Source organism: Nematostella vectensis, chromosome 8 (genome assembly GCF_932526225.1).
Source record: "Nematostella vectensis chromosome 8, jaNemVect1.1, whole genome shotgun sequence".
Lineage (NCBI taxonomy): Eukaryota > Metazoa > Cnidaria > Anthozoa > Actiniaria > Edwardsiidae > Nematostella > Nematostella vectensis.
Window position 1 is genome coordinate 14,785,360 of NC_064041.1, and position 24,366 is coordinate 14,809,725.

The 24,366-nt window shown below is 38.6% G+C and overlaps 3 protein-coding genes and 1 long non-coding RNA gene across 6 annotated transcripts in view; 2 read left to right on the forward strand and 2 right to left on the reverse strand.

The window, feature by feature from the left end:
- Nucleotides 1-972: 972 nt before the first annotated feature.
- Nucleotides 973-7,778, reverse strand: LOC116617180. Its single transcript, XM_032379646.2, has 6 exons — nt 7,147-7,778; nt 4,818-4,975; nt 3,788-3,946; nt 3,122-3,262; nt 2,328-2,390; nt 973-2,015 (listed from the first exon to the last, which is right to left on the reverse strand). Exons 1-6 carry the CDS (start codon nt 7,706-7,708, stop codon nt 1,860-1,862), a joined length of 1,239 nt encoding a protein of 412 aa, XP_032235537.1. The 5' UTR covers nt 7,709-7,778; the 3' UTR covers nt 973-1,859.
- Nucleotides 2,165-14,562, forward strand: LOC116617181. 3 transcript variants are annotated; one of them, XR_007312429.1, is made up of 5 exons: nt 2,165-2,310; nt 6,261-6,331; nt 6,793-6,946; nt 7,050-7,213; nt 11,846-14,562. It is a non-coding gene; the product is annotated as an uncharacterized LOC116617181 (long non-coding RNA). The 3 variants fall into 3 exon arrangements; XR_004295657.2 differs by lacking the exon at nt 6,261-6,331 and having other exon boundaries at nt 2,172-2,310; nt 11,846-13,330; XR_004295656.2 differs by lacking the exon at nt 2,165-2,310 and having other exon boundaries at nt 4,971-6,331.
- On the reverse strand, nt 11,067-20,378 carry LOC5510514 (general transcription factor IIH subunit 4). The gene is made up of 17 exons (XM_001630924.3): nt 20,181-20,378; nt 19,707-19,811; nt 19,285-19,413; nt 18,919-19,015; nt 17,639-17,742; nt 17,077-17,188; nt 16,012-16,080; nt 15,157-15,240; nt 14,963-15,023; nt 14,501-14,578; nt 14,311-14,362; nt 14,120-14,168; nt 13,872-13,901; nt 13,597-13,644; nt 13,421-13,499; nt 12,439-12,500; nt 11,067-12,045 (listed from the first exon to the last, which is right to left on the reverse strand). The coding sequence occupies exons 1-17, from the start codon at nt 20,324-20,326 to the stop codon at nt 11,935-11,937; spliced, it is 1,416 nt and encodes a 471-aa protein (XP_001630974.1). The 5' UTR covers nt 20,327-20,378; the 3' UTR covers nt 11,067-11,934.
- Nucleotides 20,379-20,643: 265 nt separating this feature from the next.
- LOC5510491 (ATP-binding cassette sub-family A member 2) overlaps nt 20,644-24,366 on the forward strand; it is a 67,237-nt gene continuing 63,514 nt past the window's right edge. The window contains exons 1-4 of the mRNA XM_048730950.1: nt 20,644-20,994; nt 21,130-21,223; nt 22,979-23,090; nt 23,459-23,604. Coding sequence (XP_048586907.1) covers nt 20,929-20,994; nt 21,130-21,223; nt 22,979-23,090; nt 23,459-23,604 — 418 coding nt within the window. The 5' untranslated portion in view covers nt 20,644-20,928. The remainder of the gene's footprint in view (nt 20,995-21,129; nt 21,224-22,978; nt 23,091-23,458; nt 23,605-24,366) is intronic.

The following is a 24,366-nucleotide window of genomic DNA, read 5'->3' on the forward strand; positions in this document are numbered from 1 at the left end:
TTTTGGTCGTCCTCCAGAGCGAACTCTTGCAAGTTGCTCGTACGCGCGTTGAAATCGCCTTGTATAATGACATCGCCTTTGAATGAGAATCTTAATATTTCACATTCAAGATTTTCTATAGCATCCTTGCTATGGTCCCGATTGTTTTTCATTCCGTTAGCCGGGCTTAGATATACCGTTGCTAAATATATATATTTCTTCATAAGAAAAAAACGTTTGCTCAGTTTGATCCATAGCACGTTATTGTTTTCGGTTCGTACATATTGAGTACCGCAACCATAAATACACTTTTTTACGTAAACTGCAATGCCGCCTGATTTCTTTTTTCCTGATGATTCTCTATGCTTTACCAGATATTTATAATATTCGATTTCTAATTTTCGTCTGCGTGTGTTATTCCTGGATGCTACACTGCGAGGACAAAACGAAATAAAATTGCTGACATCCTAAACAATGGGATCAGGAACGTTAGAGAGCGGTTTAGAGAGGGGCGTTTATTACAAACTTTTAAGCTTAGATAGCGGGCGTTTATTAGGGCTTTTTTTTTGCCAAAACTGAATTTTATGCCCCGTACACGCAAGGATTCAAAAGTTAGAACCTTTTCGATGTTAGGAGAATGCATTTTTCTAAGTAATAGAAGTGGTCACTGCGCTGTTAGTTTTAAAGGCGCGTGGTGGTAAAAAAACAGTAAATGCGTGTGTGGATCAGGGGAAAATTGTTTGCACTTTTTTTAAAAGCTGAGCTTTGAAACGAGCTTTAAGGTATCCAAAATCAATAAGGTGGGTTTTGTAAAAACTTGAATTCTGTTGTTTGAATTAAAACTAATAAATGACTATCAAAACGATTCTAATCTAATAGTTAAAAGGAAGAAAAATAGCCAAAAAGGCGCCCTCCCCCCCATACCAATCCATTAAAAAGTTAAGAACACAATAGACAGGAGATGACAATGAGATGACAAGAAACAAAACAAACTTTTTTCTATAAAAATGTATATTTATTTATTCTCTTCAATTTCTATAAAAAGGTATGCAATCATAAATTAAAGCACAATTTATATGTACAATATAAAGATCTTGTAAACTCAACATTTTATCACTTAGATCCTAATCATAAATACTTTGTTTCTATTCTGCTCACGAAAAGGGTTTACGATATGTGTATGTTATGAGGACACACGCTTTGGATTTTTACAAAGGGAATAATTTTCGATTTTTCTGTTTCATCAATTCTACCCGTTTCATGAGACTGTTTTAATCATAGGCAAAAATACTTTAGTACAAATTAAGAATGTACGGCTTCATACTTCGTATTTCATTAATGAACCCCCTGGATTCAACTAATAAAAAAAATCATCGTTACTGTGTGATCATAGGATTCCCTGACGTCACGTTGTCCAAGACTGTGTAGGAAAAATATGTCGTTTGGCTATCGCGGTGTGTTCGTGCTATCGCGTTGTATTCGTGCTTCACTCGTCTATCGTGGTCTATTTGTGCTTCGTTCGGCCATCGCGTAGTATTCGTGCTTCGCTCGGCTATCGCGGTGTATTCGTGCATCGCTCGGCTATTGAGTTGCATACGTGCTTCACTCGTCTATCGCGGAGTATTCGTTCTCGGCTATCGGGGTGCGATCGTGCTTTACTCGGCTATCGAGATGTGCCCGTGCTTCACTCGGATATCGAGGTGTGTTCGTTCTCTGCTCAGCTATCGCGGTGTATTCGTGCTTCGCTCGGCTGTGCACGGTGAATTCGTGGGTGGGCTAGAAAATCGCACATCCGCTGTTTGTTAGCCTTCGTATTCCGTCGATAGTTCGCTCTGCTAATAAACCACACTCGCGGTTCGCTCGGTTGTGAGGGGCGAGGCTCAGCGAAGTGAAACTTTTAAACTACTAACTGCCTTGACTGGTTTAGCTGGTTTAACCGGTTTTACTGGTTCGCTTTTAGCAATGAACAAGTCTTTGATAAGTGCTGTCTTCTCTTTTTCAAGCTGTGCAATTTGCTGTTCTTTCTCTTCGAGTTGCTACAAAATTAAAGAAAATTGTATTAATTAACGTAACTAAACACAAGAAAGATTTTAAAATAAAACTATACTAAGTCAGCGTATATTTAAGTTTAGTGTTTAAAAAAAAAAGATATCTAGCACCTCTATCTATTACAAGCTTGGGTTGGCTGTGTCGGGACCCGGTGCGTAGAGCATCATGGGGCAAGAGTATGAAGGTACATATGTACTCTCATACCCACATAATGTATTCTCGTGCTTTGTGAGACCTGCCTCATAGAGTGTGCCTTATACATCAGTCATCAAAGAAACAAAGGTACTGACAGAACTTACTTGTTTGAGAGCTGTGATTTCTTGCTTGGTACTCTCCACTTGTGCCGCGAAATCAATTTGCCCCTTAAAACAATGTAAAATAGCATTATAACACAGGCGAACCAGGATTAGAATCAGTCCCTCGTGATCCTTCGGGAAAATAAAATATAATTTTAAGTTGTGACTTGACTGTTTTCTCAATAAAGCTAGTTACATTGTAAGTAAGGGCACAGAAAGGGGTTTAGTCCCTCGAGAGAAAATAGGAACTAAACCCCTTTCTGCGCCACAATTCCCCTAAATAACAACACAGGAGGCTAATATAGTAATGCAACTAGTTTTATTGAGAAAACAGTCAAGACACAACTCCAAATGATATTTTATTTTCCCGAAGGATCACGAGTGACTAATTCTAATACTGGTTCGCCTCTGATTATAAGTTGATAATGAAACGTATTCTGAATAGTGGTGCTTGCAATGAGTAAACTTAAAGATGGCGCACCACGCTGCAATTTTATACAAATTATACACACAATACTGAATCACACATCCATTTCCACCGGCTAGGTGAAAAAAATTAATTGAGAAAATTACAACTATATATCGTCAGACATATAGTAATTATCAGATTTTATTTTTTATCTTTCTCTAGGGTTGACTTCTTAGTGTGAGTGGCCTAGTTAGAATTTATTAAACTATTAGGCTTTACACATTTTCAGATATAGTCAAATTCGCTCATATAGATTTATAAATATAAATATATACTCATTTTCCTTTTTTTTTCAAAGGGAAACCTGTGTATTGAAATCTTGACTTACATGTTTCTTGAGGGGACTCTCCAGTACTTTAGAGAGATATTCGTTCAGATGTAAGATGTTGGACTTGTAGTTAGCAAATGTTCTTGCATCAAGTTTCAACTCAGCCCTTCGAGTCTTGTGCAAAAGCATCTCATACTGCATCTATAAAAACAGTGAGATGTAATTAAGTAAAAAAAAAAAAAATAAAAAATCTGTGAGCAGAAGGGGAATATATCATGTGAAGGATGAACTTAAGATTTTGTATTTTGTTATGACCATAGCTGTCACTTCAACCGCATTAGGCCAGTGTCACAAGATTTTGGACCTCATCATAAGCGTAATTTTTGTTAGAATTTTCATACATTCTCTGTCTTCAACCACATTGGCTTTCTTTATATTTTTTTTTACATTTACTGTATTTCAACCGATTTTGGAAATCGACTCTGCCAAATTTTCGTCTTTAATAAGACTTCTTCAGGAAGAGTCGATTTCCAGTTTTTGTGTATTGTATTCATTGTTCTGGTGCGAGATCACGACAGTTTGGGCTTTTTGATTCTATTCAACTGATTTTACGATATTCCTGTTCAATTAGCATTGACAGGGGGACCAAGGTGTTATTGCCTAGCTAGATTGGAAATAGTGTACTGGTGTGGATGGATTGGAAATACTGTGCTGGTGTGGATGTACCTGTTCTAGGGAGAGTTTGCAGTCTGGCTGTTCCAAATGCAGCTTCTCTTCCTGTACAGCTGTGATTCTCTTGAAGTACCATTTCCTAGCTCTCTCAATCACTTCCATTCCACTCCTCAATATGTCATGTTCCTCTGCAATTTGCTTGAGCCTACTGTCCTGTTAAAAGAACAATAACAGAAATGAACACACTGAACAACAAGTTACACAGAAAACAGGTGTTGGAAATCATTGACGTATAGCTAACAAGGGGGCTGGGGGGGACAAGGGGGGTGGGGGGTTAGCACATGGGAAGATTGGGTTTGGGGGCAAATAAAAGAAAAAGCCTCCCCACCTCCCCCCCCCCCACAAAAAAGCAAACTTTAAAAAATTTTAAATTTAAATTAAAATGTTCAATTGTTTTTAAATGATCTACATTTTAACTGCAATTCTGAAATGTAAATCTGCTTTCACTATTATCCATGTTATGAATTATGTTGATTTAAGGATTACATTTATGTGCATATTTGATTGGTAAGCATCGAGATATGGTGGTCAAAATCCAATGAAGTGCTCTCCACCAGCCAATAATTGTTACAGCAAAATTTGTTGTTGCGCGACCCCGGCGAATCCAAAGTCTTTGTCTCATTTGGGAATAGCGTGTAGTCAGACACAAGCTTTGGGGGCGGTTTGCCTGGTTTTTATTGTTTGGTTTGATTAACTATGCGCTATTCCCAAACGAAGAAAGGAATTTTGGATCCTGGCAGGTCGTGCAACAACAAATTTGGCTATAATGGTTTTGATTGATGGTAAAAAACATAGCCCAGTTTGACCGTTGAAGAGTACTCAAAATCTCAGTAATGTTTTAACATAGAACTTCAAAGTAAAATACAACAATAATTACAGCAATAATACAATAATTAGTTATATGCTTAAGGCTGTTTGTAGTGTGAAAATATCTCCATAGAGTGTATATGACATCACTCTGATTAACCAGACAACTAGGAAGCTCTACAAGTGACCTTAAAAGACAGGTGATGTGATAACTGACCTTGTCAAATTTTTCACTGACATCACTACTTCCACCCTTCAAACCCTCGAAGTCTTTCTCACTTCCAGATGTTGATGACACTCTCTCCTGTTCTTCATTGCCAACAAAATACACTTTTGTGGTTGAGTTTCGTCTCTGGCCCATCCCTGGAGAAGACACTGCAGGAAGAAAATGGGAAAATATTAGATTATAGGACATGGCTGCGTTGTCTTTTCCAACCTTCCGCAATACCTATGTGCTGCCTTAGAAAGAATTCAAAAAAGATCTCTAGGAATAATTTTCGGTAGTGGCCTTAGCTACGAGGACGCCCTCGAACGCGCATGCTTGTCTTCTCTAGAGGCGCGGCGTCACAATGTGTGCAGAAAATTCATAAGCAATATCAAACAGGGGAGCGTCTTATACCCCCTAGTGTCAAGCAGACTTATATCCTCCAACTCGCCATACTCCCTAAGATCTAAGCGCTCACATAGTGTGGTTCCGGGTCGCACGGACCGTTTTTCCAAATTCGTCTCAGCGCAATATGCTGGGGATTTAATGTTATTATGAATTATGTATGGTGTAATGTATTTTGTAGTTAGCTGACCCTACCGGTAATTCAGTTGTAAAAGAACTGCAAACGGTTGAAATAAACGAGCATTATTATTATTATTATTATTATGGCAGCCTTCTCCAGAAATACTAGTGAGCAAAGTTTTGTGTTGCGAAATGCTCAAGGGAGGGGCAGGAGGGTAGGCTTTGGGAATGGTGATGGTCTAAATATCACACCGACTACAGATTTAAAAAAATAATGGATAAATTATAGACCTATTAAAATAAACTACTGATAGTGGGTTGTACTTGAACATTCTGAAAAAAAAAAAACAGAACAGATCGGCTGGTTTGAGGACTCCTATTCATACCCATTTTAGATTGACCTTGCAGACAATTGTGTCAACTTTGAGTAAAACTGCTCCATTTTTATGTGCCTCGTCGATGTTTAACTGCATGTAGGTAAACTTATGTGAACAATGCAATTATTTCGTCTAAAACCAATAACCATCAAATAACCATTGTCATATTATTCCTACCAGCAACTGTAGGCACGAATGAAACATTTAAAGCAAAAAAAATCCTTTTTTTGGCGGTTTTTTACTCCACAAAATTTCACTAGACCCCCACCCCGCCTCCTTACACATATGAATGCCTCCTCACACACAGCAGGCTTAACATCTTGAAAACACTTCAAAGGTTATGAACTCATTACAATAAACCTTTTGTGCTAAATCAAAACAAAACTATCAACCCAAGCTGGTAAGGGTTATTGTATTTCACACTGTTTTGCCACACAAGTTGATAGCATCTACAGCTGTGGAGTAATTGTTACACCCAACAAGTGGTCTGCATGCCATATGGCAAAAACTATTTGGGCACAGCCTAATTCGATGTTACCAAACCATTTGACAGCTATGTATGGACTTTCTGAGATGATTACATATCACAGAAACATACGTGGTTTTGAAGACTACTTACTTAAGGTACACCAGGGATATACATTCAATTTATGTTGACTATGCTTTAGTTAATTGATCTTTAATTTTCTTTAAATTCTCCAGTAAGGAAAAAGATATGAGTTACTGAAATTTCTTAGAGATTAGTAACTGAAATTTTTTACACCCGAAACACAGTAAGTTTCACAAACAAAGCGCGGAATCCGGGATGTTCGACAAGTTTAGTCTAATCTTTCCGTCAACACATTTCCGCAAAAACAATAACTTCGGGGGAAATAACAATAAGCATGAACTAGGGTTTTTATAAGGGTGAAAAGTGAGTGTCATTGTCTTTATTGGGATGAAACAAAAAACTGCACTGGCGTGAAATGGGTACTTGGGCTGAAGAGAAAAAAAAATAAATGCCGATTTGGTAGGATAAAGTTTGCAACCAAGCGGTCATTTGATATTTTCCCATGGTGTACTGATTTGAATATTTCATTTGACAGGCACAACAATACCGCTTGGTAAGAATATTGACTTTTCGGTTGACTCGTCTTGAAAAAGGTCAATAGTAATTTAGAAAGCCAAAGCCACCCAAACGCGCCACCTCCAAATTACACCTGGCACTATCCTTGAGTAATGGACCGTCAAATCTCACAGGTATGACTTTAATAAAACCGTGCGATGTCTTCCTTTGAGATAAGAATTAACAAAGACAAGTAATTATCTCCTAATCTCGGTTCTTCCTAACGGTTAATTCCAGGTGTGAATGCAAAGACGCATGCCGCTCTGAGCTCGGATGCAAATGCTGTATGCTAAGGGGCTTGTAAACATGGGTTTTTAGTTGTTTCAAGACTTACTTCCGGACGGTGCGTCTCGAACGTCCGTCAACGATTCACCACGCCATCTTCTCCACTTATCAACAAGGTCAGAGCGTTCACTCCCATCTCTGATCCTAAAAGAGTCCTCGCTAGAATCTGAAGTCCAGTCTTTATATTCATTTAGATTAGTCATAGAATGAGATTTTCGAGTCGTCGGCGATATCGGCTTGGAGCGTCGCGAACGGATTGCAAGCTTAAAACCATTACACAGACTCTCAAAATCCAGGAGTCCATTTCTCGGCGTAACTTTATATAAACTCTCTAAAATACCCGCTGGTAAGCCGCCTTGACCCTCTTTAACATCCAAGTAAGACTGGATGTCGGCTAACTTCACATATCCTGTGTTGTGCTCGTCCAAAATTCCAAATAGCGCGCGCATGTAATTCGTAAACTCCTTTGGCAAATCGTGTTCTTTGTCAGCTGGAACTGGCGATGCAATGATTGTCGTAGTGGACGATTCTCCTTTGCCATTCTCACGTGGGAAAATAAACGCATGTCGGCCTACTTGGCGATATCCTTGGTCGGTGTCTTGTCCTTTCATAGTCACACCATTTCTGTTTCTCAAATACTGACTGAAGAAATATGGACACAAGCTTTTGATGACAACACATATATCAACAGTCATCGGTCCCTTTGTTCTAGCGCGTTGTTCATTGGGTGAGCAAATAAAAATATAATCATGCTGAGATTTGATTGGTTTATGGGTTTAGCTCACTGGTCGTAAATTGTACCACAGGAGGACCGTGTTAAAGAAAATGCTTTTCTCGATAATCAAAGATACCGCAGAGGAATTTCCCGAGATTAATCATATGTTGACAGTATGCAGAAATGTTTTTATAATGATAAGATTTGAGATGAAACTGCTGGAACAAGTTAATACGAACCAGACTGACATTTCGGTTATTAATTGGCACATTTTGCGCAGGTCGTTTACTCCCCATGACAACGCTCAATAAAGTCACTGTGCGCGATGACCCAAAGAAAATTTGTTATTACTTTAAAAAGAATACATTATCTTAACGATAAAAAGCTGAAATGTTCCTGGAGTTCTAGGCAATAAAGAAGTGATTCCATAAGTTCTATTTTTTTTTACAGAATTATAGCGAAACATTTTCCTGCACAGGGTAAACGTATGACACTGAAACTCCATATAACCTTTCAGAGTTGATTGAGTCAGTTCTTTATATTTTCATCTTCCAAATGGTATGTGGTTCGTATGGACCCTATAAAACACGCGTTCGCACGAATAACTCAAATCTGTAATATTGAGGTATTTTGGTCAACCTTTGGAAAAAAGGCCGTGAACTGAAAGGACCGGGTCCAGTCATTTGTGACGTAGATCGAAATGTCAACCAAATTACATGAGAAAACATATGCGTGGGCTAAACCAGTTCCCGTCTTCATGAACGTTGTGTGGTTACAACTTTTACCGTCATCTTTATATCTCTACCTGGTAGTCAAATTATTATTTAACTTCAGGAAACAAATCTGCAAAATTTAGCGGATATTTTTTAGTCTTTGAATTGTTTTTTCATTGTGCGAGCGCGCTGCATTCGCAATCAAGAATGGCGACATTCTCTCACGAGCGCGCGCTGTTTTTGAAACCTACAACAAAACGATATTTTCTTTTTTCGCATACAATTCTCGACTTTAAATTATCCTTCGCTTCATTGTGGGCAGCTCTGCAATAGAAAACAATTCGAAAATATTTTGTGGCATTGCCGTCTCTGAATTTTAACGGATTTAAGGAAAATACGTTGTTTTAGATTTTCCCGCCAAAACTTGAAATTATTCACTCGATTCAATCTCCTTTCGCGCGGCCACGTAAATTTTCAAAGATCTGTAGAAAATTCAAATTTCAATTGAATTCAATTTCATTTTCAGAATTTGAACGTTTATCTATGCTTTGTTTTGGCTAGATTGATATAAGTGAAAGGTTTTACGAACTTTAAAATTTTAATCGCGCGCACTCCACAAGAACTGAGAGAGCTCTCTAGCATCAGAGAAGCCGTTGATCTATTTAGTCTACGTCGAGGAGGATATAGACAAAAAGCTTAATTCAAGGTAACCCATATTTATTATCTATGTACTATTCAATTTTTTGTTTGCGTTTTGTGAAAAAAAATTCGGATACTACAAGTAATCCTTAACCACTTCTTTAATCAACCTATATCGCACCTGGTGATGGCAAATTTTCGTCTTTAATAAGACTTCTTCAGGGCAGACTGAAGAAGGGAAATCGTTACAAGCTTATTTACATCAGAATAATGGCGCGAGACGCAAAAACATTACAACTGACAAAAACGCGCATTTTCTAGAATAGCGCGCGCTATGGATAAAAAGAATTTACACATCTCTACGTGGGTTCCTACTACAAAAAAAGTCATCACTATTAAGACCCCGCGGGTAGATAGACTTCAGCCGATAAGCCCACTGGCCTTCCCTTTCCCTAAGCTGAGCCTCAGAGTTACACTTATCTATAAGTTGTAACCATAACATTATTAAGACCTAAATGATGATCGCAATGAAAATGTTGATAGATAAGGTCATCCTTAACTCTTTCACTAACCGGTAAACTAGGGTGCTTATTTAACCTACTTTTATGATTATTAAAACGCTTCCTAAAACTATTGATAGTAGACCCTACGTATTGCTTGCTACACATAGAGCAAGTAATTAGATAAACAACAAAATCTGAGTTACAGTCCAAGTCAAAATTAATGACATATTTCTTATTAGTAACTGTACTGCGAAACTCCCGCCCTGTCTTAAGAAAGTTACACACCCTACACCTTTTACTGACACACTTACCACAACCTCTAACCTGAGTACTATCCTCTTTAAGAGAGGAGTGCACCAACATATCCTTTAAACTCCTAGGTTTCCTATAAGCCACCATAGGTACCCTACCAATAGCACCCCTACATCTACTAGAAGATTCTAGAACTGGCTGTAAATTACGAAGAATACCAGGTAAATTAGGTAAAGCTGGATGAAAAGTGACTACAAAAGGTACACGATCATTCTCACCTTTACGCCTGTCTTTCAATGTGTCGTCCCTAGGAATACGTCTAACCCGGTCAACTTCCCTACCCACAAACCTGCTGTGTTATGGTACAACTTATAGATAAGTGTAACTCTGAGGCTCAGCTTAGGGAAAGGGAAGGCCAGTGGGCTTATCGACTGAAGTCTATCTACCCGCGGGGTCTTAATAGTGATGACTTTTTTTGTAGTAGGAACCCACGTAGAGATGTGTAAATTCTTTTTATCCATAGCGCGCGCTATTCTAGAAAATGCGCGTTTTTGTCAGTTGTAATGTTTTTGCGTCTCGCGCCACTATTCTGATGTAAATATAAGCTTGTAACGATTCACCTTCTTCAGTCTGCCCTGAAGAAGTCTTATTAAAGACGAAAATTTGGCAGAGTCGATTTCCAGATTTTGGTGTATTTTATTCATTGTTCTGGTACGAGATCGCGACATTTTTGGCTTTTTGATTATATTCACCTGGTGATGGTGTACTCTTGTCAAAATGTGTTATAGCACTAACACTTCGTTGCAAATAGTGTGAATATTTTCCACGCTTCTCGCGTTGAATTTGCACATTACTCAGCGTAATTGCCGAGCGCAAAGACAACTTGGAATTGCGCAAAATAAAGGCACAGGCCCGGTCGGACCACGTTTGAAGTAATCGACGACGTCATCAAAGACATAAATTTTCATGTTTCTTGTTAGGAAAATAGTGAGGTAACCGAACTTATCAAATGACCGTGCCAAAAATGGTGACGTTAAAGATGACTATAGAAATTATTGTCACTCATTTATCAAGCAAAAAGTTGTGGTTTTGAGCTCCGCCTTTAGCAGTGCCTAAATCTATATAATTACAAGAAACAAACAAGGAATTCAAACGCAAGTTTGTATATTTTTCAAAGCATCACGTTGATACAAAAGATTGCAACAAGACCACGATCAGACAATGGACAACATGTTTGACATGAATATGCCGTTCAAGTCAGTGAACTTTAAAAGCACACTAGCATACACACATTGGCATCAGTCTGCACAGTCTATATTACCCGTGCAGGAAACCATGCACAGCTGTTTCGTACTTTTTAGGACTCATCAGTTTAACTGAGGCAAACCTGCTATGCCATGACGAGATTGGCAAGGACGAAACAGCTGCCATGGTTGCCGAACTGCACGGGTAATAGACTGTGCTAGCATCCCGTCCTGGCCCGACCGGTACCAATGTGTGTATGCTAGTGTGCTTTTAAAGTGCACTGATTTTGTACAAATTAGGCCGCACATACATTCTCACTGACCCGCAGCAAGAGTTTCATTTAACTGTTTTCGTCACGTGATGGGACCAGCCCTGTTACTGAGTTGGTTCCCAGTCTCTTCTGGGTTATTTTAGAGAACTTACCCAGAAGAGACTGGGAACTAGATTGGGCAGATCCTTGATATCAAAAACGCCATCTTGAAAATACTCTGGAAAGGTATTGGCCTTAAAGAAAGGCAGGTAAAGTAATTCTTGACTAAAAAAAGGACTATCCGACTATTGACAAGTTTTTACAATTTCTGTCAACCATCGACCATTTAAATTACCCTTTAGGGTAATTAGGCCTTTAAATTACCAACTCTTTGACCTGTTGACTATCAAAAATCTTTTCAATTTGTTTAGACCATCGACCATTTTCTAGAAGTCTTCTCCTCACTACATCGACTATCGACCTATCTGTCAATTCGTTCTGGAGTCTCCCTACGCATGCGTCATGGGCCTTGCCGCTGTCTCTTCCAGAATCGCTTGACGTCGTCGTGTCCTGAGCGACTGACGACCACGACTCTTTTGGTCGAGTTCGCCCAGATGAGTACGCCGAGGTCCTAAGGACAATCATTACAGTGTTAATATAAAGCCTTGTCCAGACAGCGCCATCATTAGTGCTGCTATAAAGCCTCGTCCAGACAGCGCCAGCATTAGTGTTAATATAAAGCCTTGTCCAGACAGCGCCAGCATTAGTGTTGCTATAAAGCCTCGTCCAGACAGCGCCATCATTAGTGTTAATATAAAGCCTCGTCCAGACAGCGCCAGCATTAGTGTTGCTATAAAGCCTCGTCCAGACAGCGCCATCATTAGTGTTAATATCAAGCCTTGTCCAGACAGCGCCAGCATTACAGTGTTAATATCAAGCCTTGTCCAGACAGCGCCAGCATTACAGTGTTAATATTAAACACGAACGAGATCTTTGAATAGATAGAATAATAATAAAAAAATACCTCGGCATATTTGCGGAGCATTTCAAAGTCCGCTTGTGAAAGAAACTGGTTGTATAACACACCTGTAAGAAAAAGAGTTACCATCATATCAGTTTATAAAAGTAACAAAATTAAACGTACAGCGCAGCCATCCTCAGGCCCGGCAAGTGGTCGTTAAATAGAGGTACAATATCATCTTATAAAATACTTTAAAAGTGCAGTGGTCCCTCTATCTATTGAGCGGCCACCCTTAAACACGAACGCGTACTATAAAAAGGATATCACTGAGTGAAGAGCTCCATAGAGAGATACCAAAATGCCACAATAGAGTTCTAGTGGCCGCTAACACACTATAGAAGCAAACATAGCCTTATCAACAGCTGTTTCTTGAAACAGAACGAAAAATAGCGAGGAATAGATAGGTTTTGAAGCGATGAATTCTGAAGCGATGAAAAAAATGAACATCACTAGTGGTTTGGATCATATATCCAAATCACTACTGATGTTCATCTGGGTTTTGCATGTGACCCATATCCTCTCCACTCATTGGCTAATGCATGCATGAATAATTAAAGTGTTTGAGAACTGGTATCTATTTGTCTCGTGGGCTGTGTTTGCTGATCTCACTCCCTTGTGTGTATTTTGAGCGTTTTATTGAGAGGGGGGATTCTGCTTTTTTCCCTTGTTCGATTTGAAGTTTGTCAAAGAACCTGAGCTATTATTTGGCTAAAGAGTAGTTGCTATCACCTTGGTTGATGCATATCTTCAAGACCATTTATCCCTTAGACTGATGCCTGCGTATTTTCATCTTGTTGTGTTTATTTTGCATTTATTGGGTTGGGGGTATTTCTCAAGGCCGGTAGAGGCCATTTGTAAGGTTCAATGTGTTAAATAGAGGTATTCTGATACAAGATCTTTGATGTTTATATTTAAGGAATCTGTATTGCTTGGGAGAAAACAATGCACAACAATGGCGGCCTGATTATTAGCCTTTTTGAATTACCTTCGGTGAACTTCATTCTGCTGCGTTCCATTTCCCACAGGCGGACTTGATCACTGATGGTCGATGGTATAATTGGGGTCTAATACACACACAACCAAGACGTTTAATAACAATGATGGATTAAAGTAGGGCGTGGGACACAAAATACTAAGGACAACAATACTGAAAGTACGTACTCTTTTTAACATCTCGGGGTGAGCTCGCGTTTGCAGAAAATTCAGAATCTGAGGGAAAAATATATATAAACCTGAGTGATTCAACCGGATTTATTTCCCCTAGTGAAATGTACAGCACATGTCCTTTGCATATAATTTTATTGCGGCATTAAAACATTCGGCACACATGTCCAGAGTGGGCAACCCTACAAATACCAATATTTGATAAATGCATGCATAATATTGTCGAAAACAATGGAGTCCACTTGATAATGTCGAAATAGTCTTTGTCTCACCTGTTCTGCAGAAATTCCACTTGCTAGAGCCTGTGAAGCCAAGACAGGAAATTTGGGTGGGTTTAAATCAAAATAATTTAAATTATGGGTGTGGTCTAGAAGATTTAAGGGAAAGAGAGGAATACAGAGAATAAATTGGAGGAAAGGGAACGTGGGAAGGAGGAAAATGGGGGGGGGGGGGGGCAAACAAAGGGACAGAGCAAGCTCATCTGACATATAGACACATACACAAATACTTTTTATTCTACCTGCTGACAGCTTTCTCGTGTTAAACTTGCCACACATAAGTTTGGGAATCTATAAAAGCAAGCATTCGAAGTGAAATAACGACATACAGGTTATACCTCAATAAGAAATCACCTATTTTTTTTATTATGGAGTTAAATGTTAACCACCGAAAGTACCAACAACGTTTTCACCTATGTACCTGGTTCCTTACCTACAGAGTATCTCACAGAACAATCCGATGAGGGACACTTGAAGGCAAGACTCTGCAAATGTAAAAAGAGTACTTTAAACAAAAACAAAAACACAAATATTTAAGTAAAAAATGGTAAGGCAGGTTAAATCAAGTATAGAACATACTTGAATACTCAGGTTATACTCAAGTATAGAACATTTAGCCATACCTGTGTATGCATATACTCTGTAGTTTGTCTCAATAATAATAAACCCAGCTTCTATTTGTGAATCTGTAGTATTAATTCCTACAGATAATAAAAGGAACTTTATCAAACAAGACAAAAGTACACAGGCAACATCTTGGAAAGGCATACAAAGCATACAAAAACAAGTGAATAGGGGTACATTTTTTAATACTTTTTTGACTCGCTATTGTAAGTCCAAATGTGCGCTGTAGTCAATAGAGGCTGTGTTTCCACCGCAAAGGGTATTCTCAAGCTGCGCACACCTTGGCTTGAGTCGTCAAGAACTTTTTGGAGTTTTTTCATAATACTCATTTAAAAAACAACAGCAAAAGCAGCAACATGGGCGTGTGTTCCCGCACCCTCCCCCTGCCCCCCATTGGGCCTGACAGCTTGCAATGATAAATCTGTTAGTGTCGCTCTGATAAAGAAACATTCACTACAAACCTTTCCCTGCTGCTGTTAAATTAACAGATAATTTTGTGGGATAATATCTCCTTGACTTTCTCTGAAAAATGAACATGATGGGATGAGGAAGAAACAATTGCATTCTGCAAAAAAACTTCAAGGGGTAACATAACAAGAAGTGTGAAAGAGGGTATTTGGTACAGCAGTAATGAAAATGATCAAAATAATAGTACCTTTCTTTGGAATACTAAGCCTATTTCTCTTAATTGTTGAAGAAACTTCATCTGGCTATCAGTGAGCCCATCAGTAGGATAGTCCTGTGATAAAATAATTCTCATAATTATTGACATCAAATAACAATGTTAAAAACCCAGATTGTGTTGACATTATCTTTATTCTCATTATCATAAAAATCTCTATCATAATCATCATCATTATCACCATTCTTATCATTATAATCATCATCATCATTCTTATCATCATCGATCACTCTTATCATCTTTGTCATCACCTAACCACCATCAATCACTATAACAAGCATTCTCATCATCATCATAATTGTCGTCATCATCATCACCACCAATATTAATTATTACCATCACCATTCGCATCATTAACAAGAAAACTTATAATCAATAAGCCCTTAGCCATTGCCATCGTCACCAGCACTTACCAGTCATAAAAAGCACTCATTTAACTAAAACACTGTTGCTTCATCATGCCCACAACCACAACATGTCTGTGCCAGTTTAGTGTCTATCAAATCAATACACAGGCACATACCCAGGATTTTTCTTGGTTGGGTGCAAAATCCGAAAAATGGACCTAGTTTTACCCCTTGGGGGGATGGGGAGTGAGCTGAAAAGACACAAAAAACGATTTTTCTATGCCTTTGCAGTATCTCCACAGAAAGTTTATTGTCGGATTTGGCTACATACCAGAGTGATCTAGCTTATGCTTTATAGTTTTGTCTACAAATAGCACATCTATTGATAACCAAAAGTGGATCTTTGGCTGTTGCGTGTGTGTGGGGGTGCATTTCCACTCCCCTGGGTACGGGCCTGATACATACTGACAGAAAGTCTCACCTTTCCAGGAGATGAGAAGCTGAGCTGAAAAAGCAAAGACAGACACTCTACAAGGTCCATGCCTCTGGCCTGAGGAAAAAAATAATTTTATTTATAAAAATATAGAAAAAAAAAATAAGAATAAATATTTTAATTGTTACCGATGTATATTTTTATTGCCACTAAATGTTACTACTGGTTAGTTGAAAGTTATTATGTGGATTTTGGCTCTGATACATTTCTTCTAAAATTTGAGTCACAGTTAGGGTTTAGGGGGTGAAAGTGTACCTCTACGGAGTCACATTTGGGGTTTGGGGGGTGAAAGTGTACCTCTACTGAGTCACATTTGGGGTTTGAGGGGTGAAAGGTTACCTCTACTGAGTCACATTTGGGGTTTGAGGGGTGAAAGGTTACCTCTACTGAAACACATTTGGGGTTTGAGGGATGAAAGGTTACCTCTACTGAAACACATTTGGGGTTTGAGGGGTGAAAGGTTACCTCTACTGAAACACATTTGGGGTTTGAGGGGTGAAAGGTTACCTCTACTGAAACACATTTGGGGTTTGAGGGGTGAAAGGTTACCTCTACTGAGTCACATTTATGGTTTGAGGGGTAAAAGTGTACCTCTACTAAGTCATATTTGGGGCTTGAGGGGTGAAAGTGTACCTCTACTGAGTCACATTTGGGGTTTGAGGGGTGAAAGTGCACCTCTACTGAGTCACATTTGGGGTTTAAGGGGTAAAAGTGTACCTCTACTGAGTCACATTTGGGGTTTAAGGGGTAAAAGGTTACCTCTACTGAGTCACATTTGGGGTTTAAGGGGTAAAAGGTTACCTCTACTGAGTCACATTTGGGGTTTGAGGGGTGAAAGTGTACCTCTACTGGGTCACATTTGGGGTTTGAGGGGTAAAAGTGTACCTCTACTGAGTCACATTTGGGGTTTAAGGGGTAAAAGGTTACCTCTACTGAGTCACATTTGGGGTTTAAGGGGTAAAAGGTTACCTCTACTGAGTCACATTTGGGGTTTGAGGGGTGAAAGTGTACCTCTACTGGGTCACATTTGGGGTTTGAGGGGTAAAAGTTTACCTCCACTGTTTCTAGACATTGAAGCATGAAGTACCAGACTTGTGAGGGTCTGTCCAAGAGAAGGAACTGGAAGCCAGCAGGACTGATAATAGGATTTGAGCCAGGGGACTCACTAAAGAGGGAGAGAAGGCACTTTAGAGAGAACATTTTGAAAATTATACCATAGAGTAATATACAAAAAATAACTCTAGGGATGGGACTTTCAGTCTGTCTGATTGTATGTCTGTCTGTCTAGGATGGCCAACTTGACAGTTCTCACAGGTTTTCACTTGTGGAAGCTGATAAAATAGTCTCTCGATAAAACAAATATACAGTACATTGATATATCTTTCTCAGAAACTCATTATTATAAAATGATAATCTTTTAATTTAGACATGAATTAGTTGAAGCCTGCAACACATGTTCTTGCAAAATCCACTAAAGAGTATTACTAGTCTTTTACTAGTCCAAAGGGAATGCAGAACATATCTTTTTGTTTATTTGAAAAAAGTGTCATTCTTCAAATTACTGTATGAGATCACTCTGGACATTGTGTGTTGAGCTGTCAGAGCAAACACAAACCATTTCATGAGTCCACTCAAAACAAGAACTTTCACAACATCTTGGCTGACACCTCCTGCATTGTCTGCCATCTCTGTGGAGCCCGTCATGAAATGAAGAACACTCTGAGGGAAGAAAATTATTATTAATGGGGATGCTATGTACTAAAATGTACTATCATCAATACAAGTAACAAAGAGTACAGTAACATAATCATCATCAATCATTTCATCTCCTGTCTTTTCTCTCAATGTTTCACCACAACGCATACATACAAGCTGTGATACTAGAAGTAATTCTTTTTTTTTTCAACATGGGAGAAACAAACTCAATGCCATCCAACAATTATTCCATCCATTGTTACTATGCCCATCATTATGATCATAATCTCCTTCATTGTTTTCATGATAATCATTATCATTTCTACCAACATTTTTACCAGCTAGTCATTGTCGTCAAAATCACACCCCAACATCATCATCAATAGCAGTAACATCGCTCAATAGCATATTCATCCAAGAAACCTGGCTCTCTTGTGTTTACAAACCTCCCATCTCTCGATAGCATATTTATCCAAGAAATCTGGCTCTCTTTTGTTTACAAACCTCCCATCTCTTGATAGCATATTTATCCAAGAAATCTGGCTCTCTTGTGTTTACAAACCTCCCATCTCTCGATAGCATATTTATCCAAGAAACCTGGATCTCTTTTGTTTACAAACCTCCCATCTCTCGATAGCATATTTATCCAAGAAATCTGGCTCTGTTTTGTTTACAAACCTCCCATCTCTCGATAGCATATTTATCCAAGAAACCTGGCTCTCTTGTGTTTACAAACCTCCCATCTCTTGATAGCATATTTATCCAAGAAACCTGGCTCTCTTGTGTTTACAAACCTCCCATCTCTCGATAGCATATTTATCCAAGAAATCTGGATCTCTTGTGTTTACAAACCTCCCATCTCTCGATAGCATATTTATCCAAGAAATCTGGCTCTCTTGTGTTTACAAACATCCCATCTCTCGATAGCATATTTATCCAAGAAACCTGGCTCTCTTGTGTTTACAAACCTCCCATCTCTCGATAGCATATTTATCCAAGAAACCTGGCTCTCTTATGTTTACAAACCTCCCATCTCTCGATAGCATATTTATCCAAGAAATCTGGCTCTCTTGTGTTTACAAACATCCCATCTCTCGATAGCATATTTATCCAAGAAATCTGGCTCTCTTGTGTTTACAAACCTCCCATCTCTCGATAGCATATTTATCCAAGAAACCTGGCTCTCTTGTGTTTACAAACCTCCCATCTCTCGATAGCATATTTATCCAAGAAATCTGGCTCTCTTGTGTGTTTATCTGGACCAAGGTGCTGGGTTGAGCCCATCCATGACTTTCCCCTAAAATCAACAAAAAGGATAATAACCAATAATTACCCAAAGCCATTTAAAAGGTGCACTCGTACAAGTGATTTTAGTGTATTTTGGAAAGCGTGAAAACAGCCAAAATCGGTATGGAATAACCAACAGTATCCATCTAGACCTACTAAATGTTAATTGATCTTTCAGATAAATACATACAATCTCATTAAGTATAAATGCTACTGGATGGTGTGATTTTCTTGAGGAAATGACAAACTGATCTTCTAGTTAAGAATATTTTTCCTCACCCTCCACATAATGCAGCCTTCATATTTGTCCTGAAGGTTGCGTTCATCTCATATCGCTTATGCACTCCACTAGGTACCTCACGCCAGATTCTCAACTGCTTCAGCGTATTCAGGGAACCTATGTTATACCTGGGAAATGCAAATACAGCAAATCATACGTCAAGGACAACGAGGCAAAGAGGGATATCGGTTGCAGAACTTTTTAGAGTGGGCAGGTTTGGGTAGTCAAAAAAATATTATAGTATGTAGCATTGATAAAAAAAGAAGATTGAATAACTTACAAAATGAGCTAATCAAACTAATATCTTATCTATTTTCATACATTCACTCATTTGTATCAATGTTCTCTAACACTGGCTGATAACCAGCACAATCCCTGACCTCAACCCCCTCCCCCCATCCTTGTATGTTGTGATACCTACTTGTAATATGCACTCTTCACCCATGTACTAACTATGCTTTCAGGTACCGGCTGATCAGCAAACAACGTTCTCATCACAAAGTGTTTTGCAAGTTCAGGAAGCTCTCTGAAATTCACAAAAAAATTTCAGTAGCGGATCTACCAGGTTTACCCCCCTCCTCCCTTGGGCTGCCTTTGTTTTGATTGTGTCTGTTCATTCCAAAATCCTTACCAAGGTAATGACGAACATTTTTGGTCAAACCCCCCCCCCCCCCTCCACCTCCACCCCTTTGGCCAAAAGCTAGATGTGCCCCTATACTTGCATTTTTTTTCTTTTTAGGATAGCTATGAAATATTAGTTATTAGACATTAAGACAAACTATTAATTTCCTTGAATTTATGGTTTGATAATCATTATGTTGAAAAGGTTTTGGAGTTCTACGCGCTACGCTAATTTCCTCCCAAAAAATAATAGCAACCAGTATTTCTCATATACCTGAATACGGTAAGGCAAGTTGCTGGGTGACAAAATAATCTGTCTAGAATCCCAACTGGAAGCCCAGATAAATACTCATAAAGATCCTTTCGCTGCAAATGGCGAAAGAAGGAGCAACCCCATTTATCACTATCCACGGCCGCCATCTTGGCCAAGGGAAATCCACAGGAAGCCCACCTATACTACATTAGGTAAAATCTGTTATCAATTTTTAACTATCTTTTTGTTTTGCAAAAAAAATGGCATTTTGTTATTGACCAATCTCTTTTAAGAGTTGATTAACATGAGTACCATTCATTTTGGCCATGAAGTTCATGTTTTGGTGCATTTACGCATTTTAAAAGTAGTTTCTGTCGCACCACAGGGAGACCATGGCCTTAAAATCCTAACTCATTCTGCGACGTGCTTGAGCCCCCTGTGGTAACTCGTTCAAAGTTATGACACGTGACATGTAAATCAACCCAAGAAAAAAAATCTTTCGATATCGTACGGAACCAGTTAACGATCGAAGCTCCCTTTGTTTTGGTCTGCGGTACAAAGGTTGACAGAATTTGCCCTGAATTTAAAAGCCAGTATAATTGCTAATCTAACTATCTTTTCGAATGTCCTAACCGATGGCTTCGCGAGTTCTCTTCGAAGACGAAGCTTTGTTATTCCCATTTCCCTTCAATCGTAGCATTTAATCAGTTTTTGCCCGAAGTTTGCGATATCACAAGAAAGAACCCGCTCAGAATCCAGCTTCCAAGAAATGGGTTTCGGCCTTCAACTTCGTTTGTTATTATGGAAGAATTTTACTTTGAAAAAGCGATCACCGGTAAGTTAGACCTCTGAATGCGCAAAATGGGCACGCTATGTTTACATTATTCTGTTTGCTTCTTGTTTTTTTCTCTCGCTCTGGTGATTATTACACCGTCCATTCGTTTTTTTCGATTTCTCTTGCTTTCTCTAGCTTGCCGTGGTCTTCGAAGTACTTATTCCATTGGTGCTATTTCTTATTTTGATGGGAATTCGACTTAGACGTGAGCCTTATCCTAAACCCGAAGGTAAGACATCTTCGTAATTTTCCCTTAGTCGTAAGATAATTGTGCCGTCTCGCCAAAATAAAGTCATTACCAATAAAGGGAGATCTATTCAACTCGCCTTTTTAGCACGTACAGTTGTCATATTTTGTCTTTGATCTGTTTTAAATTGTGCAAACTCATTACTAGGCGATTGTAGATTATATTCCTGGGATTCTAAGATCAAAATCTTCATTTGTAAGGTGAGAATTTTCTGTTACACGTGCAAATGTGTGAATGAAGTATTTTTAGAGCATTTGATATAATCTTTTGAATGAAACCCTCACAATTGAGATCTACAATAGCACTCTTCATACATATTCTAGAAAGATTTCAAGCTGTTGAAGATCGCGCATTAAGTTGTGCTAGCGACTAGTGTACGAATGGAGGATCACTCGATTGGCTGTCGTTTTTAGCAATTAGAGGTCAAGGAGGGAAGCATCTATACATATAAAAATAAAAACCCGGAATCTGAATTCTATTTAATCGAAAATGAAAATATTTATTTTTTAATGTCCAAAAGGTGACATAAATTTTTCTTTGAGATTTGATTATAAATAAATTAACCTTTCATCTGTATTCTGCCTGTCTCCCACATGAGACACCCCTCCCAGGGAAAAAAAAATTGTAGTAAACCTACTAAAGCCAAGCATACTGGATAAAAACATCTCCTATGACTCAAACTTTTCATATGGTATACATCTCCATTACTTTATTATCCCCCACCCCCCCAAAAATGATAAAATAAAATAAAAAGGTCTAGCTTGTATAAGGAAACAAATTATCTCTTCTGTTTTTATCTGTTTTCAATCTTTCCTCTCTTTCAGATTTATTGTGATTTCAGAAATATGAGCATATGGCATTATTGTGTGGATGTTTATACTCAGCCAGAGCAGTTTTTATTAACCGAAAGTGTTACTCTTAGGCTATTAGGGTCACAATTGTTCCTTTTTTTATCAAGACAAATTCCAAAATATTGAAAACGGATGATGGCTTTGGCTATTTTAATTTGCTTGTTAGACAAAAATTGTTATTACTGATGCAAACAGACTAACTGCTGTTGATTTTGCTTTATGATTCCAATAAGCAGGTGTGAAAGTGTGAAATGGACTTTCTTTTTTTTTTGTGTGAATACTTTTGTAGTGTGCATGGGTTTTTCCTAAGTTTGGGTAGCCTGTGTTACCTTTTACCCCGTTTACCATATTTAAACTGCACGTGTGTAATTTGTGTAGTTCTGTAATAAATTTATTTCTGTCAAGATGCTTGTGTTGCGTGGTTGGGTTTCGTTGTTTTCCTTTTTCGTTTGATCCTTCTACTAAAAGTTCGAGCCATCGGAATCCGAACCAGTGCTCGAAACCAGCCGTTACACATGCTTAATGCTTTTATATTAATTAAGATAGTATAATATAATTCTATCAGTTAATTGTTTAGAGGAAGAAAAAAAAAAGTTTTTTGTGTGGTTAGTTTTGATTTATAAAAAAAATAAAGTGCAGTACTTTTGAGTATGTGAAACATCCATGTTCAGCATTAGAAGTTACAAAGCCTTTTATCCTCTGAGAGATTTCTCTCTTCATCCCTTGCTTATACCCTCCCCTGCCGCCTCTGTTGTCCCGCCTTTTGGGCATGCTGCTTTCTCTCCTCTGTCAAATACTGTATTCTGGATCCTCTGTAGTTGCTTGAACAGACAAGAGAGAACACACAATAATATAATCTTATTCTAATTTTTTTGTTTTCATTCAGAGATTTTCCCAGTCCGTGCTTTGCCGTCATCAGGAATAATTCCCTTGTTGCAGCAGTTCTGTCCAAATCGCCATACAGATGAGCATGGCTTTCCTCTTCATCCTAATTCCAGGTAAAGTATATCAATGGATTCCTAACGTTTAAATTAACTGTTTAGTGTTTAGCCACAAGTTGCCTTGTTTTGAAAGTCTAGGCTTCGTTTCCAGACGATATTGAGAATCATTCTCTGCTTACAGGAATGCATGCTTAGTTTTCAAGCCTACCAGTGTTAAAGGCTGTATTACCTAGAAACGTTTGTCTAGGGTAGGACTTCTAAAAATGGGTTGGGAAAATTGGAAAATGGACGTGACGGGGCTGGACAAGAGATATACCAGAAAATCACCATTGGATCTGCTCTTGTTTTTTTACCCCTTCCATCAGCCCCTCTTTATATATAAGAAAAAAGGGGCAGTGTAACTGATTATGTGATTGTTATTTCAGCATTGGAGAAATATTAGCAGACATGACTGATATTCTTAATTCACCAAGTCTCTCTGTCATATCTGATCTACAAAGACTGCCACATGACTTTAGGGATTTTATGAACAATTCTAGGGCACTACAAGAGCATTTAAAGAATATAGGAAGTAAGTTAAAGTAAATGCTACTAACTTGCACTAAGTGATCATGTGGTTACATACAAAAGCAGCCAGTGGCCTCATTTGCAGATGCAAACAATAGATTCTGTGGAGAGAAGGGGGCTTAGCAGCTTCTCTTAGTGTCACGCACGCGGCTGCTACATACCTGTCAACTTACGAAAACCTCAAGGCTTGAGAATTTTTGGGGGGTAGGGGTGGGGGATATTCGTTTTTGGGGGGAGGGGTGGGTTAACCTTGCAGGCGTTTACCGTATAGAAAGCTATTGCAAACAAATCCATTTATAGATATAACGAGGGTGTTATATAAATTGCGCTACACAAGAGAATTATTGTTTCAAATGTTTAAATAGAAAATAGGCAAAATGATGATTTCCTTTAGAATAATTTTTCGGAATCGTTAAAAATAGCTAAAAAGCGGGAGATTTGGTGCTTAACGCAGGAGAGCGGGAGAAGGGGTCCAAAATCTTGAGACTCCCGCCTAATGCAGGAGAGTTGACAGGTATGGTGCTAAGCAGACTAGGGGGGTTGTGGATGGAGGAAAAAGACTGCAAAATGTATTTAAAATAAAAACTAAGAATGGAGTCCTTCTATAGAGTCTTTCTATGTCTCTCTAATCTGATCCACATGTTTTGGTTTGGATAGAATGTTCTTTCTTGAAGAAACATAGAAGAGTTTTTTTGGCTAAATATGTGTGACACCCTTTATGCTAAATGCTTAATTAGACAGGGCTTCAGGAATTACGCCGAAAAAA

What these genes read in the sequence shown, in the direction of transcription:
- LOC116617180 (XM_032379646.2), bottom strand. Translation starts at nt 7,708, where the DNA reads ATGAAAGGACAAGACACCGACCAAGGATATCGCCAAGTAGGCCGACAT. An exon ending in TCGAGACGCACCGTCCGGAA is followed by an intron (nt 4,976 to 7,146) that starts GTAAGTCTTGAA and finishes TTCTTCCTGCAG; the next exon opens with TGTCTTCTCCAGGGATGGGC. An exon ending in TCAGTGAAAAATTTGACAAG is followed by an intron (nt 3,947 to 4,817) that starts GTCAGTTATCAC and finishes TTCTTTTAACAG; the next exon opens with GACAGTAGGCTCAAGCAAAT.
- LOC5510514 (XM_001630924.3), bottom strand. Translation starts at nt 20,326, where the DNA reads ATGGCGGCCGTGGATAGTGATAAATGGGGTTGCTCCTTCTTTCGCCAT. An exon ending in GCTTAGTATTCCAAAGAAAG is followed by an intron (nt 15,024 to 15,156) that starts GTACTATTATTT and finishes TTCATTTTTCAG; the next exon opens with AGAAAGTCAAGGAGATATTA. An exon ending in CACGAGAAAGCTGTCAGCAG is followed by an intron (nt 13,902 to 14,119) that starts GTAGAATAAAAA and finishes TTGGCTTCACAG; the next exon opens with GCTCTAGCAAGTGGAATTTC.